The 20,242-nt window shown below is 42.0% G+C and overlaps 1 protein-coding gene across 3 annotated transcripts in view; it reads right to left on the bottom strand.

Moving 5' to 3' along the window:
• MACROD2 (mono-ADP ribosylhydrolase 2) overlaps nt 1–20,242 on the bottom strand; it is a 1,912,358-nt gene that overhangs the window by 136,758 nt on the left and 1,755,358 nt on the right. For 2 of the 3 annotated variants that reach the window (XM_040637967.1, XM_040637966.1), the window contains exon 12: nt 26–88. The exons of the other annotated variant lie outside the window; for it this stretch is intronic. In XM_040637967.1, coding sequence (XP_040493901.1) covers nt 26–88 — 63 coding nt within the window. The remainder of the gene's footprint in view (nt 1–25; nt 89–20,242) is intronic. 3 annotated transcript variants of the gene reach the window in all.

Here is a 20,242-nt window from a genome sequence, read left to right on the forward strand (position 1 = left end):
CTCCTCAAAAGAAATCTGAGCCCACCTGCTCCTTGGCTCTGCCCTTCCGTTTCTTCTGTACTTTGTTTTTCCTCTGGACCATTCTCATCTTTAAGAAAACCACAGAGGGGGGAAAATACATCAAGTCAATTTATGAAATATCTCTTTATGGCTAATATGCAGCACTGAAATTAATTGTAACCAATGTAGCATGAGTCCCAAAGCAAGGCAGAGAGATGAATCAGGGGCATGACACAGAGAAATTCCCTACATAAATAGGTGCATTTATACTTGCCCCTTCTCACCTCATTTGCTTGATGAAATGTTGTACCACAGTAAACAAAATTCAGTCAGCACTCCTACAACATTTCTCTCCTTGCACAGCATTTCCCAAAATGTAGTACTGATCTTAATTCGAGTCTGCTTCTCTCCCTTGACTCAAGCAATATGCACCGCGTAAGGAAATCTGCTTGATTAAGTTTCTATGGCTGCTTTTCCTGTTTGATCTATGTTGCAAAAAATATCTATCTTTACCTAACTTACGCGTGACAGGCTGACACATCTATGCTATGCTGTGCTATTTGTCTTGAACAGACAAGGCTGGTCAAGTGTACACCATAGTACACAACACCTTGAAAAACAAACCCCCGGGTAGGTGCAGTGGTAGCCGTATACTAGAAGCTAGGTAACATTTTCTTTTGGCTTAAAATGTGTAATATATACCGGTGGATTTATGGGTAGAAAAAAAATAAACTTTTCAAAGGCAAATAAAGGCAGGATTTTCTATCTCATTGCTGGGAGAGTTTCCAAATCTCCTTGTTCAGAAAATTTTTAAAAAAGAAAAATTTATATAAAGACACAGGAACAAAACATAAAGCATATCGAATACAGAAAACAGAGAAGCAGAAGTGACTGGCATATATTACTATGGGTTAAAGATGGCCACAGATCCTTTGTCTCTCAAGAAGTGGAATCTATCTCTCCTCTCCTCGAATCCGGACTGGTTCCGTGACTAGATCAATGAAATGTCGAAATGATGTTCTGGGACCCTGAGGCCAAGCAGTTTCTACTTTCTCCCTCTAGGAAGCCAGTCACCATGTTGTAGAGACGCTCAGGCTAGCCTCCCAAGGGAGAGGCACATGTGGCGAAGCACCGAGGGGTCAGACACGTGGGTGAGTCCTGCACCTTCCAGCCCAGCCCAGCTGCCCGCCGCATGCAGCCAAACCACGGCCTCAGCCAATGCCACAAGGAGCTGAAGAATCACCCAGCTGAGCCCTCTGAAAAGTTTTGACCCATCACCAGGCTCAGATCACTCAACCTTGCTTGGCCTGAGTGCCTTGACCCACCATCCGTTACTACCACCAGCTCTTAATCCAGAGGCAAGAGGATGGGGAATCCTCCCTAGAGGAGGACTCAAACAGGAGAGCTCAAACAAGAGCCTGACGAGCAATGGGGAAACATTTCACCAAGGAGCTCTGTAAAAGAACCGAGTGAAGAGAGTTGCAGGTGGGAAAACATTTGGGATTGACTTGAATGAAAGTAAAAGTTTATAATAGAGTGACATAGATAAATACATACATACATACTTACACATATACGTAAGAGTGGCATTCTAAAGTGGGGAAGAAATGCTACCATTGAATACATAAGTATGCATACAATTCCCTCTGCCCAACACCTGCGCTATTTGTCCTGGGGATACAGTCTAACTTGTAACACGAGGACCCACAGCAGCTCTGCAGCTACCTACGTCCGATGTTCTAAGTGGCTTATTGACGGTACGGCTTAATGGTCTGACATTTGCTCTGTTCTAGTTCTCCAAGCAGACGACAGCACCGGCTTTTGCTCTAGGAAGGAAACAGCCACCCTTGCTGCTCTTGCTCCCTTAACAAGGCTAAGTGGGTGCTACAGGATGTGTTAAAAACATGGGTCAGAATTTTCCCCCTTCCTCCCACCAAATGGAGTCGGCATCAAGCAAGAGAAATCGGCCAGCTTTGCTGTCTCCCCCAGCAGACAGTCTTTTTAACAGAGATTTCACAATAGGTCTGAAGTCCGCAGTGACAGGCTGCCTTTAAAATTAGTCTGGTTACCACGTCTCCAAGAGAGTAAAAAGCCTTCTTGTGGCGAGAGGAAGATAAGAAGGGAAAGAGACAATTAAGTGACAGGAAGGCAAGGAGTTGGTTCCAGCAGTTCGAAATGCATGAGAAAGACATTTCCAGTCAGGCCCCCAAGTCCAGCTTTACAGCAATAAGAACCAGTCTGACTGTTTTCCTAAGGTAGCGCGACTGGGTTTTTACCCTTCTGCATATGCATGCTGTCGCACTCGCTGACACAGCCACCCGAGCGGTATGCTCCTGGTTCCTACTTTGAGCCTTGACTGCAGGATACAGTTGCGGTATTTCTGCCCTTACGAAGAAAACTCAAGAAACAGTTGGCATGTTTAATACTGAGTAAGTGCATTCTAGAAGAATGCTGGATTTGCCATTTGAGTAACGTGCCCTCAGATGACAAGTTTTAGGTACATCGCTTTCCTCCACCTCCAGACAGTGCCTCCTTGGAGCCAGCAGGGGGAGCCAGTGTAGAAGTCTCGCTTTCTAAGCAGGCGTTCTCTGGCAATTAGATTAACATTCATTTCACTCTTTCAGAAGGACATTTTGGCTGGCTTATAACTTTCCATCCATTTAAAATGCCTCAAATGACTGGGTTCTTCCTGAAACAGTGGTCTTCCACTGGTAGGGGGGAAAAATCCCATTACGCAGTTACCGGTAAGTATTTATTTGATAAGGACAAGCTTTCCTTTTCAGCAGCCTTGTCTGTCTAGCTATCTTCACAAGAAGCCCATAAACAATAAAAAGTTAAGTAGAGTGGTGAATATAAACTTGTGGTTTTTAGAAGGGATTTAAAAGGCTTACAATAAATGTGAAGAAATATAGGGAAGTGACAGGCAATTTTGTTAGCTTAAAAAATGTCACGCAGAAGCTAAATTCTCATAGTTAGTACGCCTTTAAGATCACATATTTATTTCAGATAATAAATTGCTATAGCATTCACGGTGGGAGTCACATAACACTTTTCTCATGCCAAAAAGCACGGTAACCTGTGAGCATTCTAGTTGTTGCATAAGTTTGGTTTCCCCAGTGTTTGTATCCTGTTCTTCATTCTTTCAACCCATATTTATTGAGCATGTATTATATGCAAGGATATTTCAGGAATTTTATAGAAACGGGAGCCTGGGTGGCACAGTCGTTAAGCGTCTGCCTTCGGCTCAGGGCGTGATCCCAGCGTTCTGGGATCGAGGCCCACATCAGGCTGGGATCGAGCCCCACATCAGGCTCCTCTGCTGGGAGCCTGCTTCTTCCTCTCCCACTCCCCCTGCTTGTGTTCCCTCTCTTGCTGGCTGTCTCTCTCTGTCAAATAAATAAATAAATAAATAAATCTTAAAAAAAAAAGAAATAAAAATAAGAGACTCCTTCTGTGAACTGAATTCACGGAGGCAGTAGGGCTGCATCATTTGTTCGATGATGACGAGAATGTAATTCATGCTTATTCCTATATGAGAGAGATGTACAGGGCGAACTCTCAATGTCATGGCCACAGATTGCTATCTTGATATGTCCTTCTTTTGGTGAACTGTGCACGGAAAGAGAAAGGGGAAGTACATCCGAGCAAATCCATTCTTGCTATTGGGGAAACACCTCGATGTGTGCTGCCTGTTCACGTATTAATACTCTTATTAATAGAGGTGCCAACATTTCCAGGCACGGGGGGAGCATATGCCACTGAAATGCAGTGGTTTGCAGATTAGAATTGGTCCCAATTCCTCAGTCCCTGGTAATGGATTATACAGTTAGTGTTCTCCCACTGTGGGCAGAGAATACATCCCAACCCACTGATGTTGGATTTAACCAAGTTACCTGATTTGGTTAATGAGATATTAGTGGACGTAATGTGAGCAAAAGGCTTAACTGTGATGCATAATTGGACTTGGTGCCTGTGCCCCTGACATTTGCCATGACAAGAAGATGGCCATATAGCTACTGGTTTAAAGAGGATGAGAGATACGTGGAGCAGACAAGGTTCGATCTGGACCAAGCCCAGGCAAGTCACAGCTTGAAACAGAACTGCCCAGTGGAACTCAGCCTACCTCAGCTGAATGACAGTCAACTCATACACCTGTAAGCATGAGAATAAATATTTTTGTTGTAAGGGACCGTATTTCGGGGTCATTTGTTACCCAGTATTATCATGACAACAGCTAATTAATACAAATGGTATATTTATTTTTCTCAGGTCAGGAAGGCTCAACCTCTTTTATTTATAGAGAATTCAGTTTTTAATTTTATATTTTGCCACTAGGCTAACATTTTCATCTCACATATTCCCACATTCTCTAGAATATACACACATGAAAAATAACCTTACCTTATATAAGGGAGGAATGATCTCAAAAAGTAGGCCCTTCCATCAATTATACTTATGTCTTATTTAATAGAGCAATGTGAGTAGCAGCATAATACTAGTTAATACCAGCTAATATTTATTGGATACTGGCTATGTTCTGCTCAGTGTCTAAGTACTTTGCATAGGCCATAAAATTTAATTCTCATAGCAATCCAGTAAGTTTGGTATTATTACTATTTTTTTTTAAAGATTTTATTTATTTGAGAGAGAGAGAGAGAGGATGAGCAGGGGGAGGGGCAGAGAGAGAAGCAGACTCCCCACTGAGTGAGGAGCCAGATATGGGGCTTGATCCCGGACCGCCGGGATCACGCCCTGAGCTGAAGGCAGATGCTTAACTGACTGAACCACCCGGGTGCCTCTGGTATTATTATTATCCACATTTCACAGATATGGAAACTGAGACACAGAGATATTAAGTAATTTGCCTAAGACCCTACAGCTAGCAAGGGGTGGCAGCAGGGTTTTGCGAGTCAGCTGATGGCAGAGCCCACTATTCCCTCCCTGGAAACATAACTGATATTTGTCTGGGTAAGATAAATTATGGGTCAGCAAAAATGTGGAAAAAAACAATAATATAATAATAGTTAAAGAGTTAAACTATATTGTCATGCAGATTCACTAAGAACATTAAGAATTGAGCTTGCCTGACATTTAAGCTAGGTAAGCACATACTACAACTCTAAACTTATTTTTTTTAATGCCAAAGATATTTTTATTTTGGAATAATTTTAAATAATAGAAAGTTATAAGAACAGTACAAAGAATTTTCTTTTCTATTCTATTCTACTCTATGCTTTTCTTTTCTTTTTTCTTTTCTTTTCTGAACCTATTGAGAGTGAGTTGCAGACATAATCACCTCCATGAGCCCTGAATACTTTAGTATATATTTTGTACAGACAAGGACATTCTCCTCCATGACCGCAATGCAACCATCAAGACCAGGAGATTAGCCCTGATGACATTCCTGCTCTCTAAACCACAGACCACATTCAAGTTTTGCCAATTTTCTAATAAGATCTTTCATATTTTTCTAGGATCGCACACTGCATTTTGTTGTCACGTCTGTTCAGTCTCCTTCAACCTAAGACCGAGATGCCCTCCTGACCTTGCCTAAGCTCTGTGCCAGATGTTTGTCACCTCCCCCTGAACCCCCTCCTGTGTGAGTGCCTACTTGCTCAGTCCTACTTGAAGGCTTTAGAAAGGAAAGAAAGGAGGATGGGAGGGATGCTTGGTTCCAAACACTTAAACGTTGTTCTGGAGGTGTCATCAGCCAATTAGTCAATTTTAATAGATGAGTATAAGAAAAGTTAAGTTCCTACATTGGCTGCCTCATTATTCTAATGAAGAGCTTCACATGCATCTTTCAATGCAGATAAAAAGAGATGTCCAGCTGAGTCCTCGCCATCTAACACGAGTGGTAGCTGCTGTTCCAAGTGCCTCCTGGGCACCAGGCGCTTAGACTCTTAGGCACCTCACACCTATTACTGCGAATCCCATAGGAGCTCTACCGAGTTAGACTTTTATCTCCATTTTTACAGATGAAGAAATCAAGGTCGTGGGAAGGCAAGTAACTTTCCTGAAGTCCCACAAAGAGTGGCAGAGCTAGGCCTTAAACTCGGGTCCAGATTATGCCAAAGCCTGAGTTCTCTCTTCCTTACAGATTCCTGTGACCTCTTCTGACCCTCGGTGGCGAAGCTGTAAGTCCTCTCTGAGAGGGAGGCCCTTACTCTTGCTGTGGTGTCCTCAGCACCCGGCACAGTGCCTAAATTCGTTGGGGCTCCATCAATGTTTGTCGAGGGATTAAAAAAGAAACTTCATTTTCCTTTAAGCAGTAATTACTATTAATCATTTTGCTTGAACTGGATTTCAGTTCTCAACATAAAATGGTATGTTATTTATCTGAGCCTCTGCTTGGACCTCATTAAAATTGTGGATTTGTTTTGAAATGTCGTGTCTTTGATCACAAGTAATGTTTCCTAAAAATCCAACGTGGTGATGTGTAGGGAGCACAGGTAGCTAGAGTTCATCTCCTCTCACCACCACCCAGTCTGGCCTCTTTTCCCGGCCCCTCCTGGGTTGTGACAATGGCTTCAGCTCTTGTCCTCCAGACCTGTTCTCAACCTAGAGGCCAGACAGTTTGTTTTCAAAGATCATATGATTCCCCTGCTCATATGTTGCTCAAAGGCAACAAGGCTGTGTGTGGTGGAGACCACTGTGGTTTTCCTACGCTGACATTCTTCTCAAAGCCTCCCATGCACTCTGCTCCAGCCATACTGGCTGTCCCTCCTAGGGTCTCTCCTCCCCTAGTCTTTCTATTGCCTGTCCCCTCTGCCTGAAGTGCTTCCAGGTCCTTCAAGTCTTGGCCCAAAATGCCTCCTTTTCAATGGGGTCTATGCTGAATACTCCACTTAAAATTACAACATCTCCCCACCCCTACACCCTCCGTCTTCCTTATCTGGACCCACCATCTTCTAATATATAATGTAGGTAGGTATTCTATTCATTGTCTATGTATATCTACCCTCACTTGAAGGTAAGCTCCACCAACGCAAGCAAGTTTGTTTGCTTCATTGCCTGAGGTCCCCTAAGTACCTAGAATGAACACCTGATAGGTGTGCAATAAATATTTGTGAAATAATGAAGTATGCTCTTTCCTGACCTGGCTTTGCATATTAACTGGAAAAAAGGGGGGGAAATTATCTCCTCCTCCAAGATCATCAGGTCACTTATAAAATCTGAGGTTCATACATCATGTAGGGCAGCATTTTTGAAGAAAGGTGGCCAAGACAGAGAACCCAGGCTATACCCGTTACCATTTTATCTTCTTACTGGAGAAGTCACCTTAGAGAAGGAACCCCTTCCTCAGGCCAGTGGAGGTTATGTGTAGAACTTGTTACAGGTCAGTTACCCAGACTAATAACTTAGCCCCTCCTGGGAAGGTGGTGGAGCACACATAGCCCATCTGGGGAAACGCTTGCTTTCCTGGCTGCCAGTACCAATTCTATTCGAAATAAATACTATTATAACCATGCCTCATTCACAGAGGCTGTGTAAGATCCATGGTTGGTCTTCAGTTATAGAGCAGAGAAGACAATCATCTTGGTCCTATTTCTTTCTTTCTTTTCTTAAAGATTTATTTATTTATTTTAAAGACAGAGAGTGATCACATGCAGAGGGGCAGAGAGAGAGGGAGGAGAGAAGCAGACTCCTCACTGAGTGCGGAGCCCAAGACGGGGCTTGATCCCCCCATGATCCATGAGATCATAACCCGAGCCGAAATCAGGAGTCATATGCTTAACCGACTGAACTACCCAAGTGCCCCAGTCCTATTTTTTTTCTAAGAATGTCCCAAAACAGCATACTTGCCCATATAGAGGGAAGAGGAAATAACTGAACATGTTATTTTTAGAGCAGATATGTCTGTTAAGGGAGACCCAAGTGTAACACAAGTTCAATGAAAGGAAATGCATGAGACTGTAGTGTGAAACTGTTGCCTCCATCTATTTTGTATGATGGTAAGTGGAGTGTCAAGTGTTCAATAAGATACTCAACCAAAACCTGCTGAATGACTGAATTTCCACAACGAAGGGATGACCCTGGCGTACCAAAACGTGCCATGACATAACTGTATAAAAATAGCACAAGGCAATGCACCAGAGAGCTATTTTCAATATCACACACACCCTCTTAATAGATAACATATGGTTCTCCCATATGGCGTGTTAATACAAATACTTCTACCCTGATATGGTTAGCTTTTAATCCAAGGATTTCCAAGTACTTTACAAACACTATTCATTAGCACAGTCTTCCCGGGGGAAGTTGCAATGCCTCGCAGAGATACAAAGCATCCTGCATATAATCAATAACCATTAAGGAATGACAATAATAAGAAATACATTAATGTGGCCTTTTTAAAAAAGATTAGGAAACAAACAAATGGGAATTAAGCCGCTTTCCCAAAGTCTTCCGATGACTTCACGGTGCAACTGAGGCTACAAATCAACTTATGCTGATACTTACGGTTATTCTACCAGTTGACCTACATTGGTGAATTGACCATAAATTACACTGGTTTTCAGGTGTGCACATAAGCTTGTGTCTACTCCATAACTGGGAAAATTATGACCAAAATAAACTTAGCATAATAGCATTACAGTGGGATTTCTTTTCTCTCTCACTCTCTCTCAAACAAAACAACAACTGCACTTTCTATTAACTTTGAGCCCTAAGGTTAAATTTCCTTCTAAAAACTCTCTCTCTCTATTGTCATTTATGCTTCTAAATCAAGATAACTGGTGTGCCTACACATTTGTTTAACACCGGCACACACTGTGCTCTCTGCAGATGTTAAAACAGAACTGGCAAGCTGAAACACTGTTTCACTTTTTTGTCGAAGAACAGAAAGGATATAAAGATGTTCTTTGAATAGAGAATCATTGCATAATAAATTCAAGAGCTGCTTGATATCTTTGCCATCAATTAATGTTTGGTGAGCACCTAGGAAGTTCAAGATGGCGGAGAGGAAATAAACTAGGCTATGAGGAAAACAAAAGCCTTTCCCTTTGGGAGTTGATGGAAGAAAGCTGGAGAGAGTGGTTTCATCAGCCCTATCTTCCTCTGTCACTCGCTCAAGGTGAAATTGAGGCTGGAGGCAATTATTCAGAGAAAAAGAGATTTTATCTTACCTATGTAGATCTGAATAATATCGGTCATCTGAGCTGACTTAAATGAGGAATATCTAGGCAAGCGCTTCAGTTCTCTACTTGCTTTGCTCTTGTGGCTCTCTGGGAAGCCAGTGCTGGAGAATGTGCATGTGTTGAGAGCAGGTGTCTCTCGGGGAGGGCACAGTTCAGTACATGTAGGCTTGATTGCAGGCAATCCCACACGGTTGTGGGAAGTAAAAGCCTTAGTCTTTGTGTTTCTACCATTTCCCCCCTTTAATGTAGTTGTTCCTTCAATGTTGAAACATGCTATTTTAAGTGGTGAAAATAGAAATTTTACCATGCTGTTTTGGAATTTTGAAGTTTAGGATAAAGGCAAGGTGTGGGTTTTCCATGATTCAATATGAACTTTTTATAAAAAGTGCCCTCATTCAAATTACCATCTTATGGATGATAAAACGGGACTCCTCCTCCTAAGCTTATTAACAACTATAAAAACAGCAGGGTAATATATGTGTTTTATCTTTCTTTAAAAACTGTAGAATTCCAGTAATGGTTTCGTTTAACCCAATGTTTACTTAATAGGTATTTGACATTATTATACCAGAATAAATTTCAACACAAAATTCATGTTACACAAAAATAATTTGTAAGTGCAGAAATCACACCTGTGGAAGTGTGGCATGTCCAAATTGAGATGTGCTATGAAGGTCAAATCCACATCCACTTTTAAGGACAGCCCCAAACAATGTACAATATCTCATTAACAATTTCTGTATTGATTACATGTTGAAATGCAACACTTTGGCTAAATGGGTTCAACAAACTATAGAGTTAAAATTAATGGTGCCTGTTTCTCTTAGTTTTTTTTTTTTTTTTTAAACATTGCTTCTCAAAAATTTCAAGTTACACACGTACCTGTGACTCATATTGTATTCCTGTTAGGTGGGCTGCTCTAGAGCTGACACGTGAGGAAGCGGGGCTGCAGGGCTCAGAGTCCAGTGGAGCACGGGTTGTGGAGGCTGAAGTTGTCTAATCCCCACCCCTGTCCCTCTTCATTCACCAATGGCCTCTCCTTGTGAACGCTAGGGCACCCTGCCTTAGGGATTTTTCTTGTCTCAACAGGATGCTTGTCCTGTGCAGCCAACTTGGAAGCGGTCCCCAACCAGTGATGGACAGGATAAAGTAATGAATACTTGCCTTCACTCCCCTTGAGTGGGACAACTCTGGGGCACGTCCCATAGAATTCCCGTGCAGGACGCGGTCCCAACCGCCCACAGGATAACCTGCCTGTTCATGAACCTGTTTCCTTCCTTTCCTGGTCTCACTTCCCTACTTCCTCTTGGTGCTTCCTGGATCATTCCCCAAATCAAACACTTGCCCTTGAATTCTTATCTTAACAGGGGGGACCTGATCAAAGATATTTTTAAACCAAATAATTACACAAACATATTATCCCCAATTGTGGTAGGTGTTAATGGAGGGAAGTACAGTTTGCCAGGAGGACTTCCATCTAACAAGTTCATCAGAGGGGACTTCTCTGTGCAAAGGGTATTTGAGCTAATAAGTTTAAGGCATTTATTATGTGAAATTAGTTGGCAGAAATGAATGAATCAAAAAGGGAGAGATAGGGGTTCCTGGGTGGCGCAGTCATTAAGTGTCTGCCTTCGGCTCAGGGAGTGATCCCAGCATTCCAGGATCGAGCCCCACATCAGGCTTCTCCACTAGGAGTCTGCTTCTTCCTCTCCCACTCCCCCTGCTTGGGTTCCCTCTCTCGCTGGCTGTCTCTCTGTCAAATAAATAAATAAAATCTTAAAAAAAAAAAAGGGGGAGAGATAGATGAATTTTCCAGATAGAGTGAAGAGCATGTCCATAGGACCTGTTGTGGGAAAGACCAAGGCATCTTTGAAGACTTGGGGGTGGCCAGTGGGGCTGGAGTAGAGAGTGAGTGCCATGAGATGGGCCTAAAGGGAAGAGATCCAGGCAAATGGAGCAGGAGGAGTTGAGGGGACAGGGAATGTTCCAAAGATTGGAACAAGATCTAGAGGAGAGAGTGAGCGTGTATATTTGCAGAGTCACAGTGACTTAGTTCTGCAGGACCATCGCAAACAAAGGGAGTAGAGCAAGGAGAGAAGCCAGAAGAAGAACAAGTGGTTGCAGGACAAAGGACTTTGTACCCCTTACTAAGGAGGCAGTTGCTTCCATGAAGAGTTGTAGGGATCCATGATTTCTCTGTCACCTGGCTGCTTTGTGGGGCTGGGATTGATCGGGGTGGGGGAAGGAGGGGGAGATAAGTGACCCACATGGAACTGAGTAAAATACTCCAGATAAGAGATGATGGAAGCCTGAGATAAAGGGGTGGAAGGTGAAAACAGAAAGAATAGGATGGATTGAGGAGCTAGTCAAGGGGTAGAATCAACTGGCTTTGTTGAGTGGTTGAAGGATGAGGAACAGTGCCGGCCTCTACCGTAAAAGCTCTGAATTATCCCATTAAAGCTCATTACAACTTCGGGGTACAGATACAACAAATAGCCTATTTTATAGGTGAGAAAATGATTTTGGATAGTTTAAATAACTCTTCAAAGGTCCCTGCTTCCCACGGGAAGCAGAAACAGGATTTGAGCTTTGGTCATGTGCTTCCAATGTGAAATCTGCTGATCACCAAGCTACCATGCTACCATGCTACCCGGAATCTCATTCAGGTATATGGCCTGAGAAAATCGGAGCTGGGAAGCAATGGCTGAGCCTGGGGACGAAGGAAGACATGTTGGTTTAGGGGGCCCAGGACACACCTTATGCAGTGAGTTGTTTCAGTAGAAAGGAAGGGAAATCAAATAGATGGGAAGGAAAAATAGACCAGTACCAAATAGACGTTCTAAAATGGTATCTAGAAAGTTTGTATAAGATTTTTTTTAAAAAAGAAGTAAAGCACTTTGCTTTTACAAAAGACCTACATTAGTACCTATTTTCAATAACCAAAAGAAATCTGCTGAGGATTTTTACTTTTATGAAATGGTAATTGCTTCTTTGCTTTGAGCCACTTTGGCTTACAAAAGGTTTCACAGGAAACTTCCACGTTCAGACAGAGAGGGAAACCTGTAATGGTCATTTAAAAAAATATATATATATATATAGTTATAGTTATGCTACTTGCTGAAATTCCTGGTTAGCTTTCTGTTTGTTTTCTTTTGTGATTTTTTCTGGGTTGTATTTGTCTGGTCTGCAATAGTCGCTTCCAATATCTGCTTCCTTTATGTCACAAGTAGGACACTATCTTACTGTAAGCCCTCCTGCCAGTCAAGTAAAAAGGCTCCAGCCTCCTTTATCCCATTTCTGCATCCATTCAGTGATTTCCAGACCTAGCATACTTCCTCCTTCTCCTACATGTGTCCAGTACTGTCATTATTTCTTTCCCATCAAGCCATGATTTAAGGAGGCTATCATTTTCAATGTAGTATAAATTACTTGTATTTAATAATTAAACCTTCACCTCTCCCAAGACTACTGGTAACACTCTAATTATCCAGTATCCTTAACTATAATGCCAGTTCCAGAATTACTATACTGGGTGACAGGACTTCCTGGTCTTGAATTTAAGTACCCCCAAATTTCTATTAGGCATATTTCAAGAAGAGTTATTGGGGTCTCATTTCACTTTGAACAAATAAAGTTCTATGTATTTTTTTGTGGTTCTGATGTTCTCTCCCCAGTGGTACCTGTTTTTCCCTTGTACTGGGGGGATACCTGCTGGCAATGGATCATCTCCTTGAGATGATAATCACATACTTAGCCACCTGAAGTAATTAGTCCACAGACTCAAGGACTAGGGAAAAATTGTCTAGGGTGGCTGATGTTATTTTAGACAAGTCAATATAAATAGCAGAAGCCACAACAAAAGACAAATGGGAACGTCTGTTTCTCCTCTCCTGATGGCAGAGTAGGCCACAGACAATTAAGCATTGCCAGTATGTACAACGCTATAGACATAAAGCAACACGTGAATCCCTAGCTGTACAGTATTCTGGCATGTGCTTTGTTCTTTCTGCCAAACTAGTCAATTTGCAGAAGTCTGCCTTATCTGATGCACTTTTTTGGATAACTCTAGAGGCATTCTAGTTGTTTCCTCTCCACAGAAATATGTTTGGTTAAATATATATATTTATGTGATCAATGACAAGAAAAATCTCTCCAAGTGATTGCATGCATTTTGCCTAGTGGACAATGGCCTTTTTCCTCTCATGGGTTCAAGGGATAGTCCTTTCTTGTTTCTCATTGTGCTACAGTTGACAGATAATATTATACTAGCTTCCTGCGTACAGCATAGTGATCTGACAATCACACACCTCACCAAATGCCCGCCATGATAAGTGTGGTTACCATCTGTCAGCATACAAAGTTATTACAATTAGGGGCGGTCATTTACTATGTATAGCCCCCTTCCCACTTAAACTAGTGGAACCCCATGAAGAAGGAGTGGATAGAGCAGGGAGCAACAGACAGAAACAGTTCAATGGTGGAGGGATGATGGAATGCTACCAGTAAGGAAGATCACAGGAGGACATTCTCACGGCAATGGCTTGAGAAAGGTTTTTAGGACTTTCCATCTTCCTGGCAGTTTGCTTATGAGAATAAATGACTCCACCTCTCCCAGCTCTCATGAAAAATGTCAGATAATCCTGGACTTGGTGGAACCAATTTCCCGTCTTTTACCTCAGAAGACCTGTAGCTTCTAGAAGTGTCAACATGGCCTGGAGGTATTTATTTATTCATTTAAGTCCAGGTGTCACACATTGTTATATTAGTTTCAAGTCTAAGACATAGTGATTTGACATTTACATTACGAAACGCTCACCACACTGTGTCTAGTTATCATCTGTCACCAAAGTTATGTGAATGTTTCCTTCAGAAAACCCCGAAATAACACTATTGTAATCAAGGCTGCTTTGTGATTCCAAACGTCAATCAAAACACGTCAAAATACATCAAAAGTTCTTTCGATCACCTGACAATAGTCTGGACAAATACTCAAATATATGCATATACTTCTTGAACCATTCAAATGAATAGCAAGTGAATAATTTCCTCTAATACTGGTTATTAAATGTGTGATTGGAAGATTTTACAGTAACAAATAATTACAGGGAGAAACATTCTGTATGCACAATGAAAGATGACCCTCCAAAACTGTCCTATTAAGGCTAATTAAATTATGATTTTGGTCTGTTTTAATTACAACTAATAATGAGTCCTACAAGGTACGCTCGAAGAGGATGAAACAAGGACTTAAGACTGCAGTTATTATAATAAAATAAAATAAAATAAAATAAAATAAAATAAAATAAAATAAATCACAAACTATGAATCATGGAACACTACCTCAAAAACTAATGATATACTGTATGGTGACTAACATAACGTAATAAAATACAATTTAAAAAAAGAGGCTGCCGTTGTTATGATCAGGAAGCAGAGATCTCTAGCTGATTCATTGCTGCTTGAAAGAACTTCCTTCATTCACAGAACAAACTCCCCACGCTTGCGAGTGTTCGTCACGTTTCCACGTACAGTTTTCATGTAGCGCCTTAGGTGAGCGGTGTTTAGTGCTACAAGTTTGGGCAGAGTAGTAAAATAAGAAAGCTGTGCTATCTCTCTGGGGCTATCTGAAACCTTAAATATGATGAACAGCTTTTAATTTCTCCCTTTGGCTTTTTTATTTTCCTTTTCCCCTCTTCTAATATGAATTCATTAATCATATACATACATGTTATGTATGTATGTTAACACATGAACTTTTGTTGACTCATGGGCTAAGTAATACATTTATACGAATGCTCTGGTAAAATTAAAATGCAGACTTTTTTTTTTTTTTAAGAATTCTCATCCAAGGATTTTGATTCCATTTGCTGCTGCTGAAAACACGGAGGTGAGTTTTTTTGTTTTGTTTTGTTTTTGGTGCGTTCAATGTCATTCATGAGGCATGCTGATATGAGAGAAAACAGTGGAGACACAAAAGTCAAAAGTCTGAGACTGGATTATTTTTCCCCATTACGAGCCAGATCTGACACAAATTCCCTACATGTCACCATTGCTGGATAAAGCCCTTGTGGTGCCAATATTCAGTGAGCGGTGAGGAATACTTACTGGCAGTCCATACATTTTTCACTCTGCTTGTTGGAGAAGGTTACTGTTATGCACGTGATGGATAGAAACACAAAATGAGTTCTCTGAGAGACCATAGCCCTGGAGGTCCATAATTCTCCTCTGACAGGACCACATTAGTCATTTTAGTGACTCAATTTTTGAACCTGTTTCTGTCTCCCTGAAGGAACGAGAGAAATCCTATGTAAAATGTATCCAACCTGAAAAGAGGACTCTCAGCGTTTTACCTCAAGTAAGATAAATTAGAGACATGGAAAGGAGCTCTGCTATCATGGCTGGGTGGTGTGGAGAAGCACATCTAAATAGTTCCCGAGGACAAAATGAGCGTCTTTCTAGGACGGTTTTAGAGCAGGGGTCAAACTCTGGCCCATAGGCCTGGTTTTTTCGTACAGCCTGCATGCTAAGAATGGTTTTTACATTTTTAAAGGGTTGTAATAAAAACAAAGAAAAATATGCGACACAGACCATATGTGGCCTGTGGAGCCAAACATACTTCCCAGCTGGTCCTTCACAGAAGTGTGCTGACTCCTGTTTTACAGCAACCTAATGAAATAAATAGTAGGAGACGACTCAGCCTACAAAACCACGCATCTGAATGCCTTGTGGTGGGTCGATTACCCGTGTGGTGTAGGAATTGACTTGACCCATTAGGAAGATAACCCTCCACTACTTCCTGTCCACCAAAGACATCGCTCTCTGTAAGATAGCAAAGCACATGTCTCTGACATGTTCTCACAGATTCCAAGACTGCGGACTGGAAAGGACTTTTGACTTACACATGAGCTCAAGTCAATAAAAGGATTTAATATTTGAGGGTCCTAAAGAATCCAAAGGCGGAGACACAGCAAGGATGTAGAAAGTCTTAGAATAGGAAACAAGAACACCATTTGGGATTATGGTGGTTTTAAAAACATGCCCACAAATTCTTAGATCCTCCTCTTTCCCAGAAGTGGAGCTTCATGGAAAGCTCCCCTTGACCGTGTGATGGATTTAGGGACTTTGCCTAATTAACAGAATATGGCAGCAGCAATGGTCTGTCACTTGAGATTAGGTTATAAAAGGACTGCCACTTCCATCATGAATGTGTTCTTACTCTCTTGGGTCACTTGCACTGGAAGAAGCCAGCCGCCATGTCATGAGGATACAGATCAGCCTATGGAGAGGCTGACACGGTAAGGAACTGAGGTCTCTGGGCAACAGTCAGTGAGCAAGTGCCTAGAGCCAGCCTGCCCCAAGAGAGGATGTGTGTTGGAGGGTGTGGTGAGTACATGGGGACACTGAGCTGAGTAGGTATCACAAACAGGATGTTACATAAGTTTATCCCACCTTCAGTCGGCTGTGGGGATGAAGGACTCACCAGGGGTTGAATCAGTTTTAATGTATTTTTGTCCTTTTCCTTTTGCAGTCGACTTTTGTCTTCAGAATTTGCACCTCTTCATGATCCAGACCCAGCCCTCAAATCCTTCGTCTCTTGTGGAAACTGATACTTAGTTTCTAAGTCCAGAACAATGGGTTTCCTTCCAAGAAATCTCAATATTCCCTACAGAGAATCTCCTTCTAGCAATTGAAGTTATGCATCCCTGGCATGCTCCCTTGTCGCCTTCTCCTCCCCTTCCCCCCATACTTATCTCCTTGTTCTTCTACTGCCCAGTTCCTCTTGTAACCAGTACCTATCTTCCCTGCCCTGTGCACTTTGGGACGTCACTGCTGGCAGACAGCATCCCAACCTGCCTCCCTCCCATCCCCACACCCCTACGCCTTTAGTTCAGGGAGCCACGGGTATGAAGCACCACTCCTCGTGATCTGATCGAGCCCTCTCATGTGTACAAAAGAGAGAACTGAAACATACGTAAGAAAGTTTCAGGAACCATCCCAGTTGACACTTGGCACTAAAATGTGTAATGGTTGGTTTGACCAACATTTATTTTCCATTTATTGAATGCTTAATATGACTTAATGTGATAACATGATATAATGAGAAATACATATTTGGTCTTTGTCTCCAGTTCCTGGCACAGAGCTCCTAAAACCCCTATAATTTCCAGAGTGATAGAGGTCATGGGAGCATCTTTTATTATTCACGATAAGCTCCCTTCAGTCTTACTTGATTATTATTAATAGGGCAGCTCTTGGTGGGCTCCCAGATAACTTTTAGGATGGGGCTAGTTGCCAGAGGACTCAACCATGTGATTAGAGTGTGGAAATTTCAGCCCCACCCCTGACCTCTGGGGAGGGGAGAGGGACTAGAGACTGAGTCAATCACCAATAGCCAATGATTTAATCAACCATGCCTATGTTACAGAACCTCCGTAAGAACTCCAGACAAGCTGTTTGGACAGCTTCCAGGTTGGTGAACACATCCACAAGCTAGGAGGTAGTGCACCCCAACTCCCCAGAAGTTCCTGTGCTCGGGACCCTTTTGGACCTCACTCTATGTATCTCTTCATCTGGCTGTTCGTTTGTGTCCTTCGTAAGATCCTTTATCATAAACCAGTAATGGGAAGCCAGCTGTTCTCCCTGACTTTTGTGAGCTGTTCCAGAAAATTATCAAACCAGAGGAGGGGGTTGTGGGGACCCACTACTCTAGAGCGAGTCATCAGTGGCCCAGTTTGGGTGGCCCAGACTTGCAGTTGATGTCTGCAGTGGGGCAGTCTCATGGGACTGAGCCCTTAACCTGTGCGGTCTGATGCTAAATCCAGATAGTTGACGTCAGAGTTGAAGTCAATTGTAGGACACTTAGTTGGTGAAGCCGGGGAGCTGGAGAATCGATGGGTGCCAGGAATAACCCCACACAATGGGTGTCAGTAGGGTTTTGAGTAGAAGTTGCACTTGGGCGTTGTGCTAAATGTTGTACAGTTTGACGTCACTTAATCTCACCAAACCAGTGAGGTGGATCCCATCCTTGCCTCCTTTTTTCCATAACGCAATTGAGGGCTCCAGTTAAGTAATGTAGCCAAATTCCCACTGACCAAGTGAAAATTAAGACCTGGCCTAACGACCCTAAATCATGTCCACACTCTGAATCTCAGCTCCTTTTCAGCGTTCAGAAAACACCCTAACAATTTACTGCTGGTTAGTTCTGGTCTGAAAGGACCTTCACCTCCCCAAGGTCTTTGTTAATCAAGATAACGGCAACCGCTCTGGGTTAGATTTAAATAGATAGTAGATACTGCGGGGTAGATAGATCTGGACAGATAGATTTAGATAGGTAGATAACCACAGGTCTGCTATTCTGGGGGGCTGTTTTCTACCTAGGAAAAGGAAGATTTCAAAACCCAAATTACACACGAGGCATGCAATCCCAGAAAAAGAAAGGGATTAATAGGCTTCCTGTAACCGGAACTGCCACATTCTGCTTTGGGGAGCAGTGTTTTATTACTATGTTCACTGCTCTTTTATTCCCTGAAGGACTCTTTCAACAATGATTTATCTTAATTCAACTTTTTTCTTTCTTTCTTTTTTTTTTTTCCAGGAAAGCAAGCAGTACACTTCATTCTGCTTCATTCAAGAGAAATGATTTGCAGTTGTGGTAAGTCCCCTTTGTTCATTTGCTTATTTGTTTGTGCAATCACTGGGTTACCCGCAAACGTTTCCTGAGTGCCTGGTATTCAACAACAACCACCAAACATCATTTCTCTAAAATGCTATAAGCCCTTTCATTTGCAGAGGTAAACATAGATGAGACTTCATGGCAGTACTTGTGCTCGTTATATATTTTTATAACGTACTGTCCGCTTTGACCAGAGTTGAGGTTTTATTGTAGAAATCTGTTACCTCGAAGATGAAAAAGTGGCCAACGGCCAGTAATAATTGACAGTTTTTCAACATAAAGAGCAAAAAGTGTTCTATAAACGAAAAAAGAAAGACACAAACAAACAAGTACATTCCAAACTTATATATGTTATGATTTTCAGGAAACTGACTTTTTGTTTCTTTTCTTGGCTGAAACTTCACTGTTAGCTCATAAGGGCTTATGATTCTTTTGGTGGGCACCTGTTAAAGGAATAATGGCAGACTTCCTGAAGGGATAGCGACAGAGAGATGGCCAGGAGTGTTTCTACACAGAGGAAAGTAAAAGTTCTAGATCTCTCCAGGGAAAGACTACACGTGGCAGCGGAAAAAATAAATTGACCATACTTTTTCTGGGAAGCTAGCAAAACTTGATAGCCTGGGATATGATTTTACTAGATTAAGTCAGTTTTCCATTCTAGACTCAGGCTATTTAAAAAGGCATTTTTATTTTCTAGAGTGTTTTCTGTGGAGAGGAAAACCAAGTATCTATCACCTAGAAAAACTAATAATAATACTGATAACAGCTATCATTTTTGAGTGCTTATGATATAGACACCTGTCAGACTTTAGACTTGTCCTTTTATATGTTTTACTTCGAATCCTTGCTCAAATCCCAGAAAGGATTCTTACTCCTACCTTGCAGAGGAGAAAACTGAGGCTTAGAATGACTTATTGAAGTCCAGAGGCCAGTAAGCAGTAGAGCTGAAGTTCAAACCTGGATCTGGCTGCCACAGGAGCCCGTGCCCTGTCTGCCATGATACGTGGCAATGGTGCCTCCCCCGCTGACTTTAGGCCCGGAAAAACTTCCCTGCTTACTATATGAAAATGCTCACTGTCATGTAATTAAATTTTAGGCAGAATTATATTTTAATTATAATTTAATTAAATTTGGAGGCATTCGAAGTGAAATCATCGCTATCTTTTGTTTTAGCACTTCATTTGCTTTTCATTCCTTGTCCCAGTCAGTGTTTTGTTTACCCACCAATAGTCTCCTCTAAGGGCATCTGCAGGTAGTTGAGGGATATGATGTTTTAATCATGCTCCACAGATCACGAACTCTTGTGGCTGGTGGGATAGCCTGCTTCAAACCTGTTCCCGTGCAACTCAGTCGCTGGAAACCTAACCCTGTACAGCATCAACGCATAAGTCGAATAAGTTGAAAAGGAAAACCTTCAGCCTCCTAAGAT

Source organism: Ursus maritimus, unplaced genomic scaffold (assembly GCF_017311325.1).
Source record: "Ursus maritimus isolate PB19 unplaced genomic scaffold, ASM1731132v1 scaffold_22, whole genome shotgun sequence".
Taxonomy (NCBI): Eukaryota; Metazoa; Chordata; class Mammalia; order Carnivora; family Ursidae; genus Ursus; species Ursus maritimus.